At 52.2% G+C, this 19,382-nt stretch overlaps 1 protein-coding gene across 1 annotated transcript in view; it reads left to right on the top strand.

Annotated features, from left to right (window-relative positions):
• Positions 1-19,382, top strand: part of SPTBN4 (spectrin beta, non-erythrocytic 4) — a 68,710-nt gene that overhangs the window by 6,773 nt on the left and 42,555 nt on the right. The window contains 12 exon segments of the mRNA XM_034639013.1: positions 6,503-6,654; positions 7,736-7,909; positions 9,660-9,751; positions 10,678-10,758; positions 11,917-12,032; positions 13,826-13,938; positions 14,035-14,222; positions 14,297-14,414; positions 14,691-14,849; positions 15,439-15,741; positions 15,989-16,139; positions 19,150-19,382. Of these exon segments, the coding sequence (XP_034494904.1) occupies positions 6,503-6,654; positions 7,736-7,909; positions 9,660-9,751; positions 10,678-10,758; positions 11,917-12,032; positions 13,826-13,938; positions 14,035-14,222; positions 14,297-14,414; positions 14,691-14,849; positions 15,439-15,741; positions 15,989-16,139; positions 19,150-19,382 (1,880 nt within the window).

Genomic DNA, 19,382 nt, shown 5'->3' with positions numbered 1-19,382 from the left:
TTTTTTTTTTTTTTTTTAAAGATTACTATCCTAACTTCTAACAGCGCGCACTGGTTTTGCTGGTGTTTGAACTTCATACAAATCGAATCCTGAAGGGTGTACCCCTTTGTGTCTGATGAGTTTCATCCGTGTCTGATGAGTTTCATCCGTGTCTACCTGTCTTTGTAGGATATTCCTTCTTGTTGTTCCACAGTGTGACGATGCCGTGTTTTATCCATTCACCTCTTGAGCATTTGGGTTACTCCTCGTTTAGGGCTATCACAAGCTAGACTATTGCAAACCCACAATCCCTGGTATTTCAAACTATCACAAACTTGTTGCTGCTTTAAACTTGCCAGTACAGGTTTTTGGTGGGCGTAAGCACTCGTTTCCACCCAGGAGTGAAAGTGTGGGATCAGGGGGTAAGTGTATATCTAACTTCAGTGGGACCTGCTGGTTTGTGTCATTTTATATCCCCACCAGCTGTGTATGAGGGATTCAGTTCCTGTACATCCAAGCCTTAGCATGGTCCGTCTTTTTAGTTTTAGCCATTCTGATGGGTGTGCATTCTATTGTGGTTTTAATTTACATTTTCCTGGTGGCTAATAACAACTAATGAGGTAGGGCACCTTTTCATATGTGTATGGACTATTTGGGTAGCTTTCTTTGAAGTGCCTGTTCAAGTCCTTTGCCTATTTGCCTATTAATTTTCCTGGCTTTTTCTGATTGTTTTGTAGGAGTTCTTATATATCCTGGGTACAAGTCCTTTGTCAGATGTGTTGTGAATATTTTCTCCCACCGTGTGGCTTGTCTTTTTATTCTTTTAGTGTTGCCTCTTGATGAGCAGTGTTTCTTTTTTTTTTCTTTTTAAGATTTTATTTATTTATTTATTTATTTGAGAGAGAGAGCACAAACAGGGGGAGGGGCAGACTCTCTGCTGAGCAGGGTGCCTGACGCAGGGCTCAATCCTGGGACCCCAAGATCACGACCCAAGCCGAAGGTAGATGCTTAACCGACTGAGCCACCCAGGCGCCCCAATGAGCAGTATTTCTTAATTTAAATGTAGTCTCATTTGATCATTAATAATTTTTTCCTGTGTGGCTAACACCTGGTGTCTGAAGAAATCTTTGCCTACTTGAAGGTCACGGAGATATTTTATGATGTTTTCTTCTAGAAGCCTTATTTATTCCTTTCACATTTAGATTTATAAGCCAGCTGATATTTGACTGTATTTATTACTGTGTACAGTGTGGAGTGTCGGTCGGGGTTCTTTTTTTTTTTTTTTTGCCACGTAGTCAGTTGACTCAGTTCCACTTATTGAAAAGACTTTTTTTTTCCCTACTGAACTGCAATTTCACTGTGATAAATCTGAGAGCTCTATGTATATGGGTTTGTGCATGGGTCATGATCTCAGGGTCGTGGGATCGAGCCCCAGGACAGGCTCCCCGTTGAGCATGGAGTCTGCTTGGGATTCTCTCTTCCTTCTCCCTCTGCTCCTCCCTACTTGTGCCCCGTCTGTCTCAAAATAAAATAAAATAAAATAAAATTAAATTAAATTAAATTTAAAAAAATCTGAGCAAAGGAAAGGCTCAGCCCCCTCACTCTGTGGGCATCTACTGTATTGCTCCTAACTGCTGCTTGGAGTCTATGGTGTGAACTCACCATATTCGATTTTCCCAGTGGTGGACAACGAGGCTGTCTCGAACCCCCAACCTGCCCCTACCCCTACCCCCCAAATAGCATTGCATTGGACATCTTCACCCATCCTTCTTATAAACCAGTGTGGAAAAGTTTATGGGACATAAGCACAGGGACAGAACTGCTGTGTCATGGGGGTATGCCCTAATTTAATTTGACTCCAGTCGCTTCCCAGATGGCTGCTCCGGTGTATAACTCCCACTAGCAAGCATGGGGGTTATGATGTCCCCACATTTCCACCACTACTTGGTATCCTCCGGCTTCCTAACGTTTCTCAGACCAGTAGCCGAACATCATTGACATACTAAGTGTCACCATATCCTTTCCCCTTAACCAACAATGGATGAAGGAGTAGTTAGTCATTCCTCAGCTCTATGGAAGTCTCAGTGTATTAAAGATACGAATACACTGAAGTCTTATTCTGAGGAAATGTGTTTTGCTTGTGACTAGTGATTACCACAGTGGAGAAGAATACATAAATGAGAACTCACTGGACATCTGGGGGGGGCGCAGTCGGTTAAGCCTCTGCCTTGGGCTCAGGTCATGATCCCAAGATCAAGTCCCAAAAGGAGCCCCTTGCTCAGTGGGGAGCCTGCTTCTCCCTCTGCCTGCCACTCCCCCTGTTTGTGCTCACTCTCTCCTCTCTCTCTCTTTGACAAATAAATAAATAAAGTCTTTTTAAAAAGTTATATTAAAAAAATGACAGCTCACTATGAGCACGATGGCAGAGGTTGGACAGTTGTCATCTGGCTTGGAGTCTTGACAGCCCAAGGGTATGGGAGCCAGTGAGAGTCACAGCAGGAGGCAGATGGCTCCCCTCAAGGAGGTCAAATTGAGGAGAGCTAAATGAAGGAAGGAATTACAGAGGTGTGGCCAGAGTTATGGGAACCTTCAAGGCCAGTGAACACCCCAGGGACTGGGGCAGGGCAGGGAGTGGTGAGGGGTCAGAGGCCTCCCAAGTTGGGGGTTTAGAGAGAAGCAGGTACTGATGAAAGCTTTCAGTTCACGCAGGGAGGGAATACATTCCTCAGCCCTTCCTTTCTCCTCTTTTTTTTTTTTTTTAAATTTGATTTATTCATTTGAGAGAGAGAGAGAGTGTGTGCAGAGGGAGGAGCAAAGGGAGAGGGAGAGAGAATCTCAAGCAGACTCTCAGCTGAGCGCTGAGCCCAACGCGGGGCTCAGGGCTCGATCTCAGGACCCTAAGATCATGACCTGAGCCGAAATCAAGAGTCAGATGCTCAACTGACTGTGCCACCCCAGTGCCCCACTCCTTTCTCCTCTCATCTCCTGCTAGCCAAACCCGACCGAAAGTTGAGGCCTGTGAGGATTGTGGAGTCCATTCATACAGTCCACACGGGCAGTCTCTCCCTGGGCCCAGAGCACGAGCAGGACAGTAGAGGTGGTGCCCGAGGGGCAAACGGAAGATACCCTACATGGTAGCCACACACACTCACCAGCACAGTAAACATTCAGTGTCATCTTAGGTCCAAAGTGGCACTTTGGGACATACCTGCTTTCACTTCCAGTGTGTGCGTGTTTAGTTTAAGATTTCTTTATGTAGGGGCGCCTGGGTGGCTCAGTCGGTTAAACGTCTGCCTTCAGCTCAGGTCATGATCCCAGGGTCCTGGGATAGAGTCCCACATTGGGCTCCCTGATTAGCGCGGAGCCAGCTTCTCCCTCTCCCTCTGCTGTTCCCCCTGCTTGTGCTCTCTCTGTCAAATATATACATACATACATAAAATCTTTTTTAAAAGATTTATTTATTTGAGAGAGAGAGAGCGCATGCATGCACTCGAGTGGGGGGAAGGGCAGAAGGAGAGAATCTTCAAGCTGACTGACAGCAGAGTGTAGGGCTGATTTCACAACCCATGAGATCAGGATCTGAGCCGAAACCAAGAGTCTGAAGCTTAATTGACTGAGCCACCCAGGGGCCCCACTCTCACTGTGCTTTGTTTCTTTTTTTATAGATTTTATTTATTTATTTGACAGAGAGAGAGAGAGAGCACAAGCAGGGGGAGCGGCAGAGGGAGAGGGAGAAGCAGAGTCTCCGCTGAGCAAGGAGTAAGGAGCCCGATTGGGGCTCGATCCTAGGACCCTAGGATCATGACCTGAGCTAAAGGCAGATGCTTAACCGACTGAGCCACTCAGGTACCCCCAAAATGCACATTTAAACAAACAAGGTATTTCATATGGATTTACTATTAATTTCTGCATATTCACTTTAAAAATTAGAAGTAAACATTCAAGATCTTGTTTAAAGTAAAAAAAATACAGGTCAGTCAAGTGGATATTTTCTAGCAATGTATATATATTTTCACTGCCAGAATCAAATGCAGTATTTAATATTACAAAAGGGGTGCCTGGCTGGCTGTCAGTGCAGCATTAGACTCTTGATCTTGGGGTCATGAGTTTGAGCCCCACATTGGGGGAAGAGTTTACTTAATAACAAAAATAATATTGTGGGGCATCTGGGTGGATCAGTCGGTTCAGCATCGGACTCTTGATTTCAGTTCGGGTCATGATCTCCGGGTTGTGGGATCGAGCCCCATGTCCGGCTTTGCACTCAGTAGGGAGTCTGCTTGGCCCTCTCCCTCTGCTCCTGCTTGGCTTGTGTTCTCTCTCTTCCTCTCTCTCAAATAAATAAATAAAATCTTAAAAAAAAAAAGACTCACCCAATTTAAAAACGGGCAAGGGATTTGCATAGACATCTCTCCAAGGAAAATACACAAATGGCCAATAAACCTAAGAAGATGCTCACCCTTATTAGTCACCAGGGAAATGCAAATCAGAACCACATTGAGAGACCATGTCATACCACTAGAATGGCTGCGATCAAATGGGAAATAGCAAGGAATGGTGAGGATGTGGGGACACTGGGACCCTCATACCTTGCTGGTAGGAATGTAAAATGGCACAGCCACTTTGGAAAACAGTCTGGCAGTTCCTCAAAAAGTTAATCGTAGGGGGCACCTGGGTGGCTCAGTCGGTTGAGCATCTGACACTCGATTTCGGCTCAGGGCATGATCTGAGGGTCACGAGATCGAGCCCCCCATTTGGGTCTGTGCTGAGTGGGGAGCCTACTTGGTATTCTCTCTTTCCCTCTCCCTTTGCCCTCCCCCTACTTGTACGCACTCCCTCTCTCTGTCTCTCATAAATAAATACATATTTTTTTTTAAAAAAGGTTAATGGTAAAGTTAACATAGAACCCAACCATTTCACTCCCAGGTATATACTCAAGATAACTGAAAACATGTGTCCACACAAAGACGTATGTACCTGAATTTCATAGCTGCATTATTCATAATAACCACCAAGTGGAAACAACCCCAATGTCCATCAGCTGATGAATAGATGCATAAAATGCAGGATATCCGCAGGATGGATATTATTTAGCCATAGAAAAGAAATAAAGTACTGACACAGTCCACAACATGGAGGAACCTTGAAAACATGATGCTAAGCGAAAGAAGCCAGACACCGAAAAGGTCACATATTATATGATTCCATTGATATGAAATGTCCAGAACAGGTAAATCCATAGAGACAGAAAATAGATTAATAGTTTCCTAGGGCAGGGAGAAGGGGGGAATGGGGAGTGACTGCTCATGGGCACAGGGTTTTCTCTTGGAGGGATGAAAATGTTATCATATTAGATGGTGATGTGGGTTGCATAACCCTGTGAAAATACTAAAAATCTGAATTTACACTATGAAAGGGTGAATTTTATAGTATGTGAATTATAGGTCATACTAAAGCTGTTATTAAAAAACAAAAAAGACAGCCGCCTGGGTGGCTCAGTGGGTTAAGTGTCCCACACTTGAGCTCTGCTCAGGTCTGGATCTCAGGGTGGTGAGTTCAAGCCCCACATTGGGCTGGGTCGCGGAGTCTATTTAACCAACTGAGCCACCCAGGCGCCCCTTGGCAGAGCCTACTTAAGAAAAAAATAAAAATAAAAAAGGTAGTAGGAGAGGTTCCCAAGCAGTGTCTTGTCAGTGAAGCAGAAGGTGAGCAGTTGTACACATTCTTTGGCCCCCTCCTGTTGGCAGTCACGTGCTTACTCTGAGCCCTAGGGGCGTGGGAAATTCGGGATCCCCCTGGCAGTCCAACTACCCCAGGGTAGGGGGTTCGGGTGTGTGTGTGACATGGTTCCTGTCCTCAGGGGGCATTCCTCCTAGCATATCCCTTCCTCTTCATCCCCCACACCTCGCCAGTGCCACGTCCTGTTTTTTCATCTGCGACTAACTCTCCAGTATGTTCCCTTCTCCCATTGCCAGCTTCTGCCCTGGTCCACTTGTCCTCTCTCCCAAGTCACTTCTCCAATCTCCCCGCTTGAGCTGCCGTTCTTGCCTTCTCTGACCTACCCTCCCCACTTTCCCCGGAAGCCAGAGTTGGTCCTGAAACACGACCCTCATTCTGTCCCACCCTCTGCTTAACCTTCCATAGCTCCCTATTGTGTTATCTGTGCCCCCAGTACACTGAGCTCTAGGACAGAAGGCCTCTGTTTGTATTCAGAGGCTAGAACAGTGCAGGGCACAGAGTAGGAGCTCAAATATTGATTGATTGAATGAACAGGGCCAACTAGGATGAGAATCAGGGAAGGCTTCTTGTGGGAAGTGGTATCTCAGGAAAGCTTTGAAGGACCTGTCTCCAAGTGGGCAGCGAAGGGTAGGCAGGGCCTCATGGGCGTAGGAGGAGCTGTTTGTGCAAAGCCCTGATTGTTGCAGAGCTAGGCCGAAACAGGGTCTGGGCCGGAGTGGAGGACTGGGGAGAAGCTGCAAGGGGGAAGTACTGGGGATGCGGGGGCTCCTCTGAGCCTGTCTTTCAGATGAGCGCGAGGCCGTGCAGAAGAAGACCTTCACCAAGTGGGTGAACTCGCACCTGGCCCGCGTCGGCTGCCACATCACGGACCTCTACGCCGACCTCCGCGACGGCTTTGTGCTCACACGGCTCCTGGAAGTCCTGTCCGGGGAGCAGCTGGTGAGGGGACCTGAGGGCTTGGGGGAAGGCGGCGGCTCTGGGATCCGGGGCTGGGTTATCACAGGGTCTGGCTAATAGATGTGTGGAGTGTCCTAGAAGGGCCCAGCGGGTTAGCGGCCTCTTCATTCAGGTGGGTGGGGCTATGGCACAGAGGCGGGGCTTGGACGAGCTTGGGGACGTGGCGGGAAACGGAAGCGGGGTTCTGTGGAAGGTGAAGGCTGCGGTTCCTGCGGGCTCTGGACTTGGGGTGGGAGAAGCTCTGTTGGAAGGGGTGGGGCTATTGGAGAAGGGAGGGGCTTTATTACAGGGTGCTGGCCTGGGTAGTGCGGTAGCAAGACGGAGGGCTATAAAACAGGGGCAGAACACTGTTGCAGGGGGTCGATGGGTGAGGGTGCAATTGTCGTCGGAAGGGGAGGGGTAGGTCATGGAAATCTGGGGAACCAGACAGAACTCTGGTGTGAGTTTGGCTTGTGGTATGGGTTGCAGTTGTATTTCTGGGCTTGGATGCGGCTTCATCGCAAAGGCTGGGATTCTGACGGAGCTAGAGATTTATTAAAGGAGCTCAGAAATCGTGGGTGGCATGGCTATGGAATAGAAACAAACGCCATCGGCAGTAATAGCGCTGTAAACGAGGGGAGACGTGGGGGGAATGGGCGTGGCTCTCGGCAAGGCCCTGAAAGAGAGGCAGGAGGGGTGTGGCCACGGATCCAGCGGCCAAACCAAGGTGGCCCGGGGCAGGCATCCAAGGGGAGGGACAGGAGTATGGTTACTGGCAGGTTGCTGAGGCTTCTTGATAAGACGTGTGGCTCTCAGGTCGGAGGCGGAGCTTCAGTAGAATGGGTGGGGACGGGAACTAGAGTAAGCCAAGAAGGCAACGGACTCTTAAAAGGGTCTGGCTACGGGAAGGGGCAGGGCTTCTTTAAAAGGATTGGGTCCTTGGTCTTTGAAAAGACGGAAGGGGCGTGGCCTGGGCGTGGACATCGATGGGGCGTGGCTATGGGAGCCCACCTCTGTGGAAGGGGTGAGGCCGAGGGCACAGTGTTCTTGGCTAGGCCACCCCCCAACGCCCCTGCCACCCTAGCCAAGGCCCACGCGCGGTCGCATGAGGATCCACTCGCTGGAAAACGTGGACAAGGCGCTGCAGTTCCTGAAGGAGCAGCGCGTGCACCTGGAAAACGTGGGCTCGCATGACATTGTGGACGGGAATCACCGGCTGACCTTGGGGCTAGTCTGGACCATCATCCTGCGCTTCCAGGTGATCCCCAAGTGACCCCTACCCGGCCCGCCCCCCAACGTGTGGCCCAACGTCCTCGCTCACTCCCCCACTTATTCATTCATTCATTCCAGAATTTTCCCAGGATGATCCAGGAACCCTAATCCCGGTGGTGGGGGTGAAAATTAAGATAAAAATAATAATCATTATCACCACCATCACTATGGTCATTTACATATTTTTTACTCTGTTCCAGGCACTGTTCTAAGCACTTGGCATTTAAAAGCCCAACAACCCCATAAATTAGACACCATTTATTACATTTTACCCTAAGGAAAGTGAAGCCCAGAGAGGCAAAGTAATATGTTCAAGGTCACACAGCTGGATAGTGGAGCTGGAATTCAAATCCAGGCAGTTTTGCTCCAGTTCAGAAACAAAATCGACAAATTTTCTTTTCTTCTTTTTTTTTTAATCGACAAATTTTCTGCCTCTCTGGAGCTTAACATTGTGGTAGAGGAGGCAGACAGTAAACAAACCCATAAATACATAGAAAAGAGACGGATGAGAAAAGTATCAACTCTAGGTAAGAGCTATGGGGAAAAGAATAGAGTATGATAAAGCAGTAAAAAGGATACAAAATATCATGTTGATGCTGTTGAGATTTTAGACTTGGTGGTCAGAGAAGAGCTCTCTGAGAAGCTGATGGCTGCTTGACGTGAAGATGAAGGGAGAAAGCATTCCAGGCCAGAGGCACAGCCTATGCAAAGGCCCTGACCGAGATGGGAAGGAGCTAGAAAGGCCACTGGGGCTAGAGAACGGGAGACAAGGGGAAGCCAGGGAGGAGCTGAGGTCCGAAGGGTTGCAGAGCCTAGGTGATGTGCAATTAGTGGTTTGATTTTATTCTGTTTGAGATGGGGAGAAATTAGAGAGTTTTATCAAGAAGATAGACATAGGGGCACCTGGGTGGCTCAGTCAGTTAAACATTTGCCTTCAGCTTTGGTCATGATCCCAGAGTCCTGGGATCAAGCCCTGCATAGGGCTCCTTCCTTAGTGGGGAGCCTGCTTCTCCCTCTGCCTGCTGCTCCTCCTGCTTGTGCTCTCTCTCCCCCCTCCCTGACAAATAAATAAAATCTTTCAAAAAAAATCAAGTGGTTGGCAAAAGCCTCACTGAGAGGTGACAAGTGAATCAAGACCTCAAGTTGAGATGGAGCCATGTCGGCCCCTGAGGGAAAGAACAGGCAGTGCAAAGGCCCTGAGGCAGGAGGACACTGGTGATTTAATGAAGAGGATAGCAGATGTCTGGAGCAGAGTAGGCTGTTGAAGATGAGGTCAGAGACATAATGAGGGGAAGTTTACTTTTGCCATGAGTGAGACGGACTCACTGAAGGTCTTGAGGAGGGGAGGGAGGCGTGTGATCTGATCCGGGTGCTCACAGGGTCCCTGTCTGCTGTGAGAACAGACTGTGGGGGCAGGAGCAGGGAGACCAGCGTGGAGGTGACTGCACTAGCCCAGGCCGGAAATGATGGTGGCTTGGATTAGGGAAGTGGGCCAGACACCAAAGTATGGAGGCTTCCCTGGAAACGGAGACCCTAGTCCACAGCCGCCTCCCCCAATTGTAGATGCCCCGGCCCACTCCAGATCCCACTCTCACGCTCCTGAACCCCCAGCCCCAGGCCAAAGCTGCCTCTCTATCTCCTCTGTCACCTACCACCCTCCCTGGCAACGGGGTACGCTGGTGTCTCCCAGGCTCAAGCCCTCCAGGTCCCGGCAGCCATGTTTTGTGTCCTCACAGATTCAAGTAATCAAAATCGAGACTGAGGACAACAGAGAGACCCGCTCAGCCAAGGACGCACTGCTCCTGTGGTGTCAGATGAAGACAGCTGGGTAAGTACACCCCCCACCCGGCACCCCCACCAGGCAGGTGGGGCCCTAACCTAATCTGGAGGGTTCCTTCTGGGACAGGAGTGCAAGGGGCAGCCCATGTCCTCAGTGTCAAAAGTTACATCTGAAGTTAATGAATGGGTAAATAAAATACATCCACTCTTCTGGCCTTGACAAATAAACCCGTGTAACAATCTGGAAGGCCTGGTTCAAATTTAGAACTCGTGCTCCTCAGTTGGAGAGTAGTGGACTGTCCCCAGCCTGTTCCCCTCCGTCCCCGCACCTCGAGAGGCCTACATGCACCTGTGTGGACACCCCAGCCCTATTCCTGAGCTGTGGCCACGCCCCCACCCTGACAGCAGCCACCCCTCCACCTAAGAGGGCCCACCCTGGGGCTCGGGCAGCTCCAGGGACAAGTTCAGGCTTCTGGGTACCTTCAGTGGGGCTGAGAAGGGAGCTGTGCAGGCTCTGCTGGGAAGTCCCCAGGACCCCCAGCGCTCTGCCCTGCGGGAGGGGCGTGGCCTGGAAGTCCGGTGCCCTCTGGCTAGCGGCCCCTGGCAGGAAGGGGAGGCAGGTGTGGATGGAGACTGGGCTTTCTCTGATGCTCAGCCTTCCGGGGCTGGCTGGCTGGCTTGCAGTGCTGTCTTCCTGGTGTCTTGTGTTTACCTCTATGTCTGCTTTTCATTGTTCCTATCTCCTCCCCTCCCTCCTTTCTTTCCCTATCTCTGTATCTTGCTTTCTCTCCATCTCTCTCTCTTTCCATCTCCCTGCCTCAATTGATCGATCTATCTATCTATCTATCTATCTATCTATCTATCATCTATCCATCCACCCACCCATCCATCCGTCTCTGTCTCTCTCTCTCCCTCCCTCTTTTTCCTCCTGACTGTCTCCATCTCTGCCTCTGTTTCTCCCTTCCATGCTGCCAGTTACCCTGAGGTAAACATCCAGAATTTCACCACCAGCTGGCGGGATGGCTTGGCCTTCAATGCGCTCATTCACCGGCACAGGTACCCCCGGCCCTGCCCCATCCCCGACCCTGTGTCCCGTGGGTCCACGCCTGCAGACATGCGCATGGAGATGACATACGTAGATGAAAGGACCCAGCCCTTCACACGCACGCCCTTCACACTTACACAAGGCACACACCCCTACGGAACCCTGTCCAGGCCAGTACTCTGCATACACACAGAAACGCACATGCCCTCACACAGAAGCGTATACACACTCACACTCATGCGCGTACACAGCCTGTGCCTGCTGCTTCGATGCCCCCAGGATGGAGAGCTCACTCCCCCATGGACTGCCCTCTCTGGTGTGTGCACGGCAGCCCACCTCATCAGCAAGTCCTTCCTCTAGGGGAGCCCCAGGACCCCACTTCTGCCTCCCTGCATACCCACCCTTCACACCTCAGGGCCTGGCGCTGATTCGGCTGAGGGGTGGGCATCCAGACAAACTGCACCCACATTGTGATTGTATACATGGCAGGTTAGGGAAACTGAGGCCCAGAACCTGGGAAGGACTTGTTCTGGTGTGGTGGGAGTGGAACCCAGCCTTTTCTCCTGTAGACACGTGTTCACTCACAAGCCTTGCTTGTCACACGTACACACTTGTACACATGGAGAGACCAGCCCTACCCCCACAGCCAGAAACCCACCAGCTCTACCCAATGGCAACATTTACTGAGTGCTTCCTGTTTACCCAGCATTGTTCTCAGTGCTTTCCAATAAGTCATTTTATATTCAGTGAGTCTGTGAGGCGGATGCTAGTATTATCCCCATTTTACAGATGAGAAAACCGAGGGACAGAGAGACAAAATAGCTTACCCAGCATGACAACCAGGAAGTGGCCGAGCTGGGGTGTGGGCCCAGTGGCCTGGCTGTAGACCTCACACTTCAAACTGCTGTGTGATACTGTTTAGAAACACACCCAAGTAGACACGTATGCCTTGCGAACTCAGTCACGCACATGCCCTCACGCGGCTCTCACAGCCACAGAGAAATGCACAAACATGCACGAGCACACCTGCTTTCCCTGGGCCAGGGGGCGCCCCTCCTGCCCCTCGCCGTGGGGCGGGGGGGGGAGCTCAGACAAGGACGTCTTTCTGCCCCGTTGCCCACTGGCCCGGGAGCCTGCCTGCTGCCTGTTCGGTCTGTGCCCCTGCCCAGGCCCGATCTCGTGGACTTCAGCAAACTCACCAAGTCCAACGCCAACTACAACCTGCAGAGAGCCTTCCGCACGGCTGAGCAGCACCTGGGGCTGACACGTCTGCTGGACCCTGAGGGTGAGCCCTGCATAGCCCCAGCCGGACTTCCTCTTGGGGGACTCCTGACCCCAATGTCATCCCAAACTCCACTCCATCCTGCTGCAACACCATCCCAAACCCAAGACGGTCCAAGTCCCAGCTCCCTCCAGGCCCCCCCCTTCCTCATCTCCAATCCCTCCTCCTCCCTGTCTTCCTGTCCCTCCCTTTGGCATCTCTATCTCCAACCCCAGCCTCATCTCCCTTCCTGTCTCCAGCTGAACTCCCTCCCCTCCCCAAACCCATTCTGAATCAGCTCCCCCCAACCACACCCCCCTCTCCCTCCCTCACTCCAGTCCCAGCCCCAAAGCCAAGCCCACCACCATGATCCCCATCCCCATCCCCTGACTTCAGCCTCACTCCTAATCCATGATCATGCCAACACCAATCCCCCAATCTCTGGAATAACAGCTGTTCCCTTCTCTGAGCATCTACTCTGTGCCAAGCACAGGGCTGGGAATTTTATCGAAACTTCTTCCCTTCATCCGCACACTGACCTGGTTGGATAGAACTTATCCACCCTGTTTTAAAGGGGTAGAAAAGAAGGCTCAGAGAGGTGGAGTCACTTGCCCAGCATCACACTGCAAACCAGCAAACGGGACTTGTGATAGCCATATTCTGTGCTTGGCGCCTGGCACATAGTAGATGTATAGTGGCTGTCGGTTTCATGAGTTGGTGAAGAGTAAAGGCCAAGTATAATATTGTGCATTCAGTGGGCAAATCAAAATGATAATCAGAATTCGTGGAGTTTCTCCTCTGTGCCAGGCTATTCTTTCTAATACTTACAGTGCTCCCAGGTGGCTGGCACTGTGATTATCCTTCCTGCTACACTGGGGAAACTGAGGCTCAGAGAAGTTAGGTCCATTTCCTAAGGACATGCAGTGAGTAAGTGTTTGAACAGGGATTTAAGCGCATGCTGCCTACAAAGCCCGTGTCCTTGATCTCCAATCTCATACATCATTTATACACTTCATAAATATGTATTGAATTCCTACTGTGTGCTGGGCATGACTGAGAAAATGGTGAAAAAAGACAGCATAGGGGCGCCTGGGGGGCTCAGTCAGTTGAGGGTCCAACTCTTGATCTCAGCTTAGGTCATGATCTCAGGGTCCTGGGATCAAGGCCCACACGGGGCTCTGCAATCAGCGGGGAGTCTGCCTGAGGATTCTCTCCCTCTGTCCCTCCCCACCTCGCGTGCGCTCACGCTCGTGCTCTCTCTCTCTCTCAGATAAGTAAAAAAATCTTAAAAAAAAAAAAAAAGACAGGCATAGCCTTTGTCCTCGAGGAGCCTAAACTCAAGCTAAGGACATGATCGCATAAATGAATATTTAATTGCAAATCATAAGTTCCAGGAGGCAATGATAAGATGCCATGAGGAAGACTAACGGGGTGACCAACTCTACACGGGCTGAGCAGGGAGGCTTATCTGAGGAAATGTAAGTTGAGTTGAGCCCTGAAGGATGAGTGGGGGTTAGGCACATGGAAGAGGGAACCTTGTTCTACGTAATGAAAACAGCATGTGCAGAGGCCCTGAGGTGGCAGGTGGAATGGTGTGACATAATTATGGATCGCTTCTCTGTGGTGGTTTGCATGTGTCAGGTACTGTTTAATCCCATGAGGCAGATCCCCATCTGGCAGATACAAAAATTAAGGAACAGAGAGGTTAGTGATCTTGCCCGAGGTCACACAGCTAGTAAGAGTGGGTTCTCCCTCCCTCCGCCCAATCCCTGTCAGAACGCTCACCACCATGCTCCCCGACTCTCCTCTACCCCCAGATGTGAACATGGAGGCTCCAGATGAGAAGTCCATCATCACCTACGTGGTCTCTTTCTACCACTATTTCTCCAAGATGAAGGCTCTGGCTGTGGAGGGGAAGCGGATCGGGAAGGTTTGGGGAGCCGAGGGATGAGGTGGATGGGAGCTTGGGAACCACCTGGAGGCACATCTGGGACGACACTGACCCCAGCTTCCTCGGCCGGGTCAGGTCCTGGACCAGGTGTTGGAGGTGGGGAAGATCATTGAGCGCTACGAGGAGCTGGCGGCCGAGCTGCTGGCCTGGATTCACCGCACCGTGGGCCTCATCAGCAACCAGAAGTTTGCCAACTCACTGAGCGGAGTGCAGCAGCAGCTTCAGGCGTTCACGGCCTATTGCACCCTGGAGAAGCCAGTCAAGTGAGGCCCAGCTCAAGAGGGAGGGCGGCAAGTGGAGGTGTGGAGGCGGGGTTCCTGAGCTCCAGCCCCTTCAGGTTTCAGGAGAAGGGGAACCTGGAGGTGCTGCTCTTCAGCATCCAGAGCAAACTGCGTGCCTGTAATCGTCGCCTCTTTGTGCCTCGAGAGGGCTGTGGCATCTGGGATATCGACAAGGTGAGGTTTGGAATGTCAGGGAGAAGCAGGGTTACTCCTTGCGGGTGTGTAGGTTGTGCACTGCTCAAGGGAGCCATATACAATTGTAGACATCATGGACTGGCTATTCATCCTGACAGTTTTCCAGCCGGGATGCGCCATGAAGGAGCAATATATTTTTTTTCCAGTTTACACAAAGGTGCTGTAAATGCTAGGAGTCACCTCAGACAGAGAAGCCAGGGCCATTAAAGTGTGGGGGATTGTTGGGGGTCTGACTGCCTCCTCCTGTCTCCCTAGGCATGGGGCCAGCTGGAGAAGGCAGAGCACGAACGGGAGGCTGCTCTGCGGGCTGAGCTGATCCGGCAGGAGAAGCTGGAACTACTGGCCCAGAGGTTTGACCACAAGGTGGCCATGAGGGAAAGCTGGCTGAATGAGAACCAGCGCCTGGTCTCCCAGGTACTGCGTGCAGGGCTTGGCTCTCGGGGAGAAGGAGGGAGGGCAGAGCTGGTGGCCCTGGGACCAGAGAGGGAGACTCTGTCTCCTAAGTGACAGAGAAGTGTTGAATTAGTCTCCTAGGTGGCAAATGAGGGTGGGAAGGGAGAATTGGGCTCCTAAGTGAGCAGTGGGGGAGGGGAGTGGGCCTGATCTCCAAGGTAACTGGAGAGTGAGGTTGGTCTCCAGGGTAACTAGAGAGGACAGAATTAGTCTCTTCAGAAATAGAGTATTTAATTAGACTCTAAGTGACAAAGGAGGTTGTATCTGGTGTCCAGGGTAACTCGGGAGGATAGAACCAGTCTCCTAAGTAACAGGGTAGGGTAGGCCTGGTCCCCAGTCTCTAGGGCAATGGTAGGATGGGGACTGTTTCCTGGGTGACGAGTTTCAGGCTAGAGATGTGATGGAGAAGTGTGGGGCTGGTCTCCAGGGTAACAGAGGAAGATGGGGTTGGTCTCCAGGGTAACGGGATGGTGGGGGCAGGGGCGGGGTAACAGGTGGATGGCTGGGGCAACATGGGTGAGCGTCTGCGGCCGGCCCTGCCCTGCCCCAGGACAACTTCGGGTATGAGCTGCCGGCCGTGGAGGCCGCCATGAAGAAGCACGAGGCCATCGAGGCCGACATTGCGGCCTACGAGGAGCGGGTGCAGGGCGTGGCCGAGCTGGCCCAGGCCCTGGCGGCGGAAGGCTACCACGATGCCCGGCGCGTGGTGGCCCAGCGTGACAGCGTCCTGCGCCAGTGGGCCCTGCTGACCGGGCTGGTGGGGGCCCGGCGGACGCGGCTTGAGCAGAACCTGGCCCTGCAGAAGGTCTTCCAGGAGATGGTGTACATGGTGGACTGGATGGAGGAGATGCAGGTGGGGCCGGTCCCGGGGCTGAGGGCGGGCGTGGGAGGGGAAGGGAGGGCTGTCGACACTCAAAGGGTTGTCAGGGAGCTGGAGAGGGTTGGAGAGAGAGATGTTGCCAGGGACAAGGAGATGGAGACAGAGATCAGTGTTTAAGGGATGGGCTGGAGGAGCAGAAGAGTGGTCTGGGACCGTGCGGGGTGGGGCTGGCCTCGGGGCCAATGCCGAGCATGTGCTCAGTGCTGCCCCCTTCTGGTAGGCTCAGCTGCTGTCCCGCGAGTGCGGGCAGCACCTGGTAGAGGCGGAGGACCTGTTGCAGAAGCATGGACTGCTGGAGGGGGACATCGCGGCCCAGAGTGAGCGGGTGGAGGCGCTCAACGCTGCTGCCCTGCGTTTCTCTCAGCTGCAGGGTGAGTTTGGGCTTGGCGGTTGGGGTGGAGACTGTTAGGGCCGGTGCTCGTAGAAACAGAATGACTCCTAAGAGACAGTAGGAAGGAATGAGCTCGCTGTCTTTGGAGGCATTCAAGCACGAAATAGGATCACACTCCATTGGGGATGTCATGGGGGAAGTTATTGCCTGGAGTGGATGTTAGACCACATGACTTCTTCCTGCTTTGCGATTCTGCAGCCATCGGTATATTTTTATGGAGCACTTGTTTTATGCTAAGCCCTTCACAGCCAAATGTCAGTGAATACCATAAAAGACTGTGTATGGTAATATACAGTCAGGGCCCTTTCGGCAGCAAATGATAGAAGTATCAGTTAGCTTAAGGAGAAAAGGGGAGTCACTAAAATGTCCAGAGAGGGGCAAGTTCAGCTTCAGGCATGGCTGGATCCAGGGATTGTCCAGTGATGCTTTTAAGACTCCGTAGTCTCTGTGTTTATGTCACCTTTGGGCAGTCCCTCCCCTTGTGGTATAAATCTGGGATCATTCAGCCCCGTGTTTACATCCTAGCATCTTAGAAGACCCAGCAAGGAGACAAGCCCCGCTCCTCCAATATTTCTGACCATAGGTTCAAGGAAAGCTTTCGTTAGCCCACTGTGGGTTCCCTCCCCTCCGCTCAGCCAAGCACTGTAACCCCAGGCTCTCAGTGAGCTAACTGGCCACATCTATGTGACGTGCCCACCCCAGGGCCAAGTGTAGGGTCAAGCTCTTTCCAAAGACATGAACTGAGGAAGAGGAGGGTGGGAAGCCATTACCAGCAGCAGGGGCGTGGATGCTGATAGGCAAAACCAAGACTGGCTCTAATAAGGTTCTCATTGTGCTGATGCCAATACCCTACAGTCACAGACCACCAGGAATCCCCCTGCGGTCAAACCCAGTTGGGTTTGTCAGCTCTTTGCACACGCCCTGGGGATCCCTGGGGCCCCTCAGTAGGAGGGTGTCAGGATGGGCTTGTTTTAGGTGTGGGCTTGTGTAAGGGGATTTGGGCCTGATTTGTGCAGTGTGTGTTGCTGTGGGTTGAACACTGTTAAGGAGGCAGGAGTAACTAGATGATCGCTCATCTGAATCATTTGTATCCAGGTGGTGGGAGGAACAGGAAGTGGCAGCAGTCATTCACTTGAGCTGGGTGAGGGGGATGGCTGGCGGTTTCCGTGGCTTGCACGGCGACCTCTATTCTGTGTGTGCTGTGACACGATCATGGAAGGGCCTTGTTTCCATCCCACTCCCTCGTGGTCGCAGAGTGGCCTTGTCTGAAGCTGGTGGCCTTCGAAACTGTATGCTAGCCTCAAATGCTGCCAACACTGCTTTTGCTTTCTTGCAAAAGAAAAGGAAAGGAAAGGAAGGCTCAGAGCCATGGGGCTAAAAGGGTTTCAGGCTGGCCTGTCTCACTCCTGTGTCTGGAGCCACAGCCCTCGGGAATCCCGAAGCATCAGTAGAAAAGGCAGTGCCTGTTGGGCTTGCAGGGTGGTGGTGGGGGGGTGCAGTTCCCACCCTCATAGGCTGGGTCAGATGGGAAGTCTTCTTCCAAACCCCACTGGGACATGGCCACCCTGGCTCAGCCCCTCTTACCCACATCTCCACCCCAGGAGAGGCTGTTGGGACCCTCTCCCCCTTATGGATGCTTGCCCCAGGAGGCTCTCTCTGTCTTCTCCTTGTGAGATCTTGGCGCCTGGTGGCAGCCAGCATCACCGCACAAAGAGCAAAGAGGCTGGTGTGGGGTCTGTGTTGTCATGGTGACGGGAGGCTGAGCTGCTTGATATGTGGTCCAGAGGTTTCGCCTCCCGATCTGACACTTAGCTGATCCTGGGCAAGTGGCTTCCTTCCCCGAACCTCAGTTTCTTCATCTGTAAGATGGGGCTCATAAGGATACTGCCCCACAGGGTGGCTGGTTGTGAGGACGAAGCGACACTGTGCCAGAGTCAGGTGTGGATACACGGATGTCTGTTGCTGTTGATTATTCAGTTGGATGCCTTGGTATTTGGGTCAATTTCAGCGAATGTCCAGAATTCCAGAAATGGTGCATGCCATCTAGGGCACTGTCTCTCGCAGTGTTTTGACCCAGTAAGAAATACGTTTACCTCCTGACCCAGAGTTCACACGCAGGTGTGCACACACAGGCACGAAGGTTTTATGAAACAGTGCTTCCCCTTGCCCCGTGTGTTGCATCCTGATATTTTCTACTCGTTCCATCCTATTCCATTAAAGAAATGCTGGTGGTGAGCCATTAAGTTAATTTCACAATTCTTTTGTCACAAACCAGAGGTCTAGGAGGAAGGCAAACTATCTGAAGAAAAAAGGGAGTTCAGGTCATCCCTGGAGTTTAAAGAGGATGAGAGGGGGAACCCAGAAAATGGCTTAAGAATAGAGACATTTCCTCCTGCCTGGCTGGCTGAGAGGGTAGAGTTCGCAACTCTTCATCTCTGGGTTGTTAAGTTCGAGCCCCACATTGGGTGTAGAGATTACTTAAAATAAGATGTTTCATTTGGTCCAGTCCTGAAGGAAACACAATTTACCCTAAAACATACAGATTCTAGGATTCTCTGAATCTCAGTTTCCACCCATCATTCAATCAGTAATAAGTCACTGTTTTAATTAGGTACTGCTCTGGACTCCCCACCCGGTGCTGGGCAATGGTGGGGACACAGTGTGACAGAGACAGCCCCAGGCCCTGCCCTCATGGGGCTCCCAGTCCAGTCGAGGTGAAATACAGGCGGTGATAGGCCAGAGGGGTCAGGGCCGGGATGGGGGGCGGGGAGGGCACAGGCAGAGGGGTCAGGGCTGGGATAAGGGAAATAGAGAAGCCTGGGGGAGCCAGGGAAGGCGCCTGCTCCAGACAGCTTATCAGGGAAGGCTTCCCGGAGGAGGAGACCTGATGAAGCCTACCTAGCCAAGGACAGGGCAGGTAGCTTGCACCTCGCTCTCGGGCGCCCCGTGGCCGGTGCCCAGCCTAGGATCCTCCCCTTCTCCTGGCCCAGGCTACCAGCCCTGCGATCCGCAGGTCATCTGCAACCGCGTGAACCACGTGCACGGCTGTCTGGCTGAGCTGCAGGAGCAGGCGGCGCGGCGGCGCGCGGAGCTGGAGGCCTCGCGGAGCCTGTGGGCGCTGCTGCAGGAGCTGGAGGAGGCCGAGAGCTGGGCCCGCGATAAGGAGCGCCTCCTCGAGGCGGCGGGCGGCGGCGGCGGCGGCGCGGCGGGCGCGGGGGGCACG

This window comes from Ailuropoda melanoleuca, chromosome 12 (assembly GCF_002007445.2).
Source record: "Ailuropoda melanoleuca isolate Jingjing chromosome 12, ASM200744v2, whole genome shotgun sequence".
NCBI lineage: Eukaryota > Metazoa > Chordata > Mammalia > Carnivora > Ursidae > Ailuropoda > Ailuropoda melanoleuca.
The sequence above is the reverse complement of the archived record's forward strand: the minus strand, read 5'-3'. Positions and strand labels throughout refer to the sequence as shown.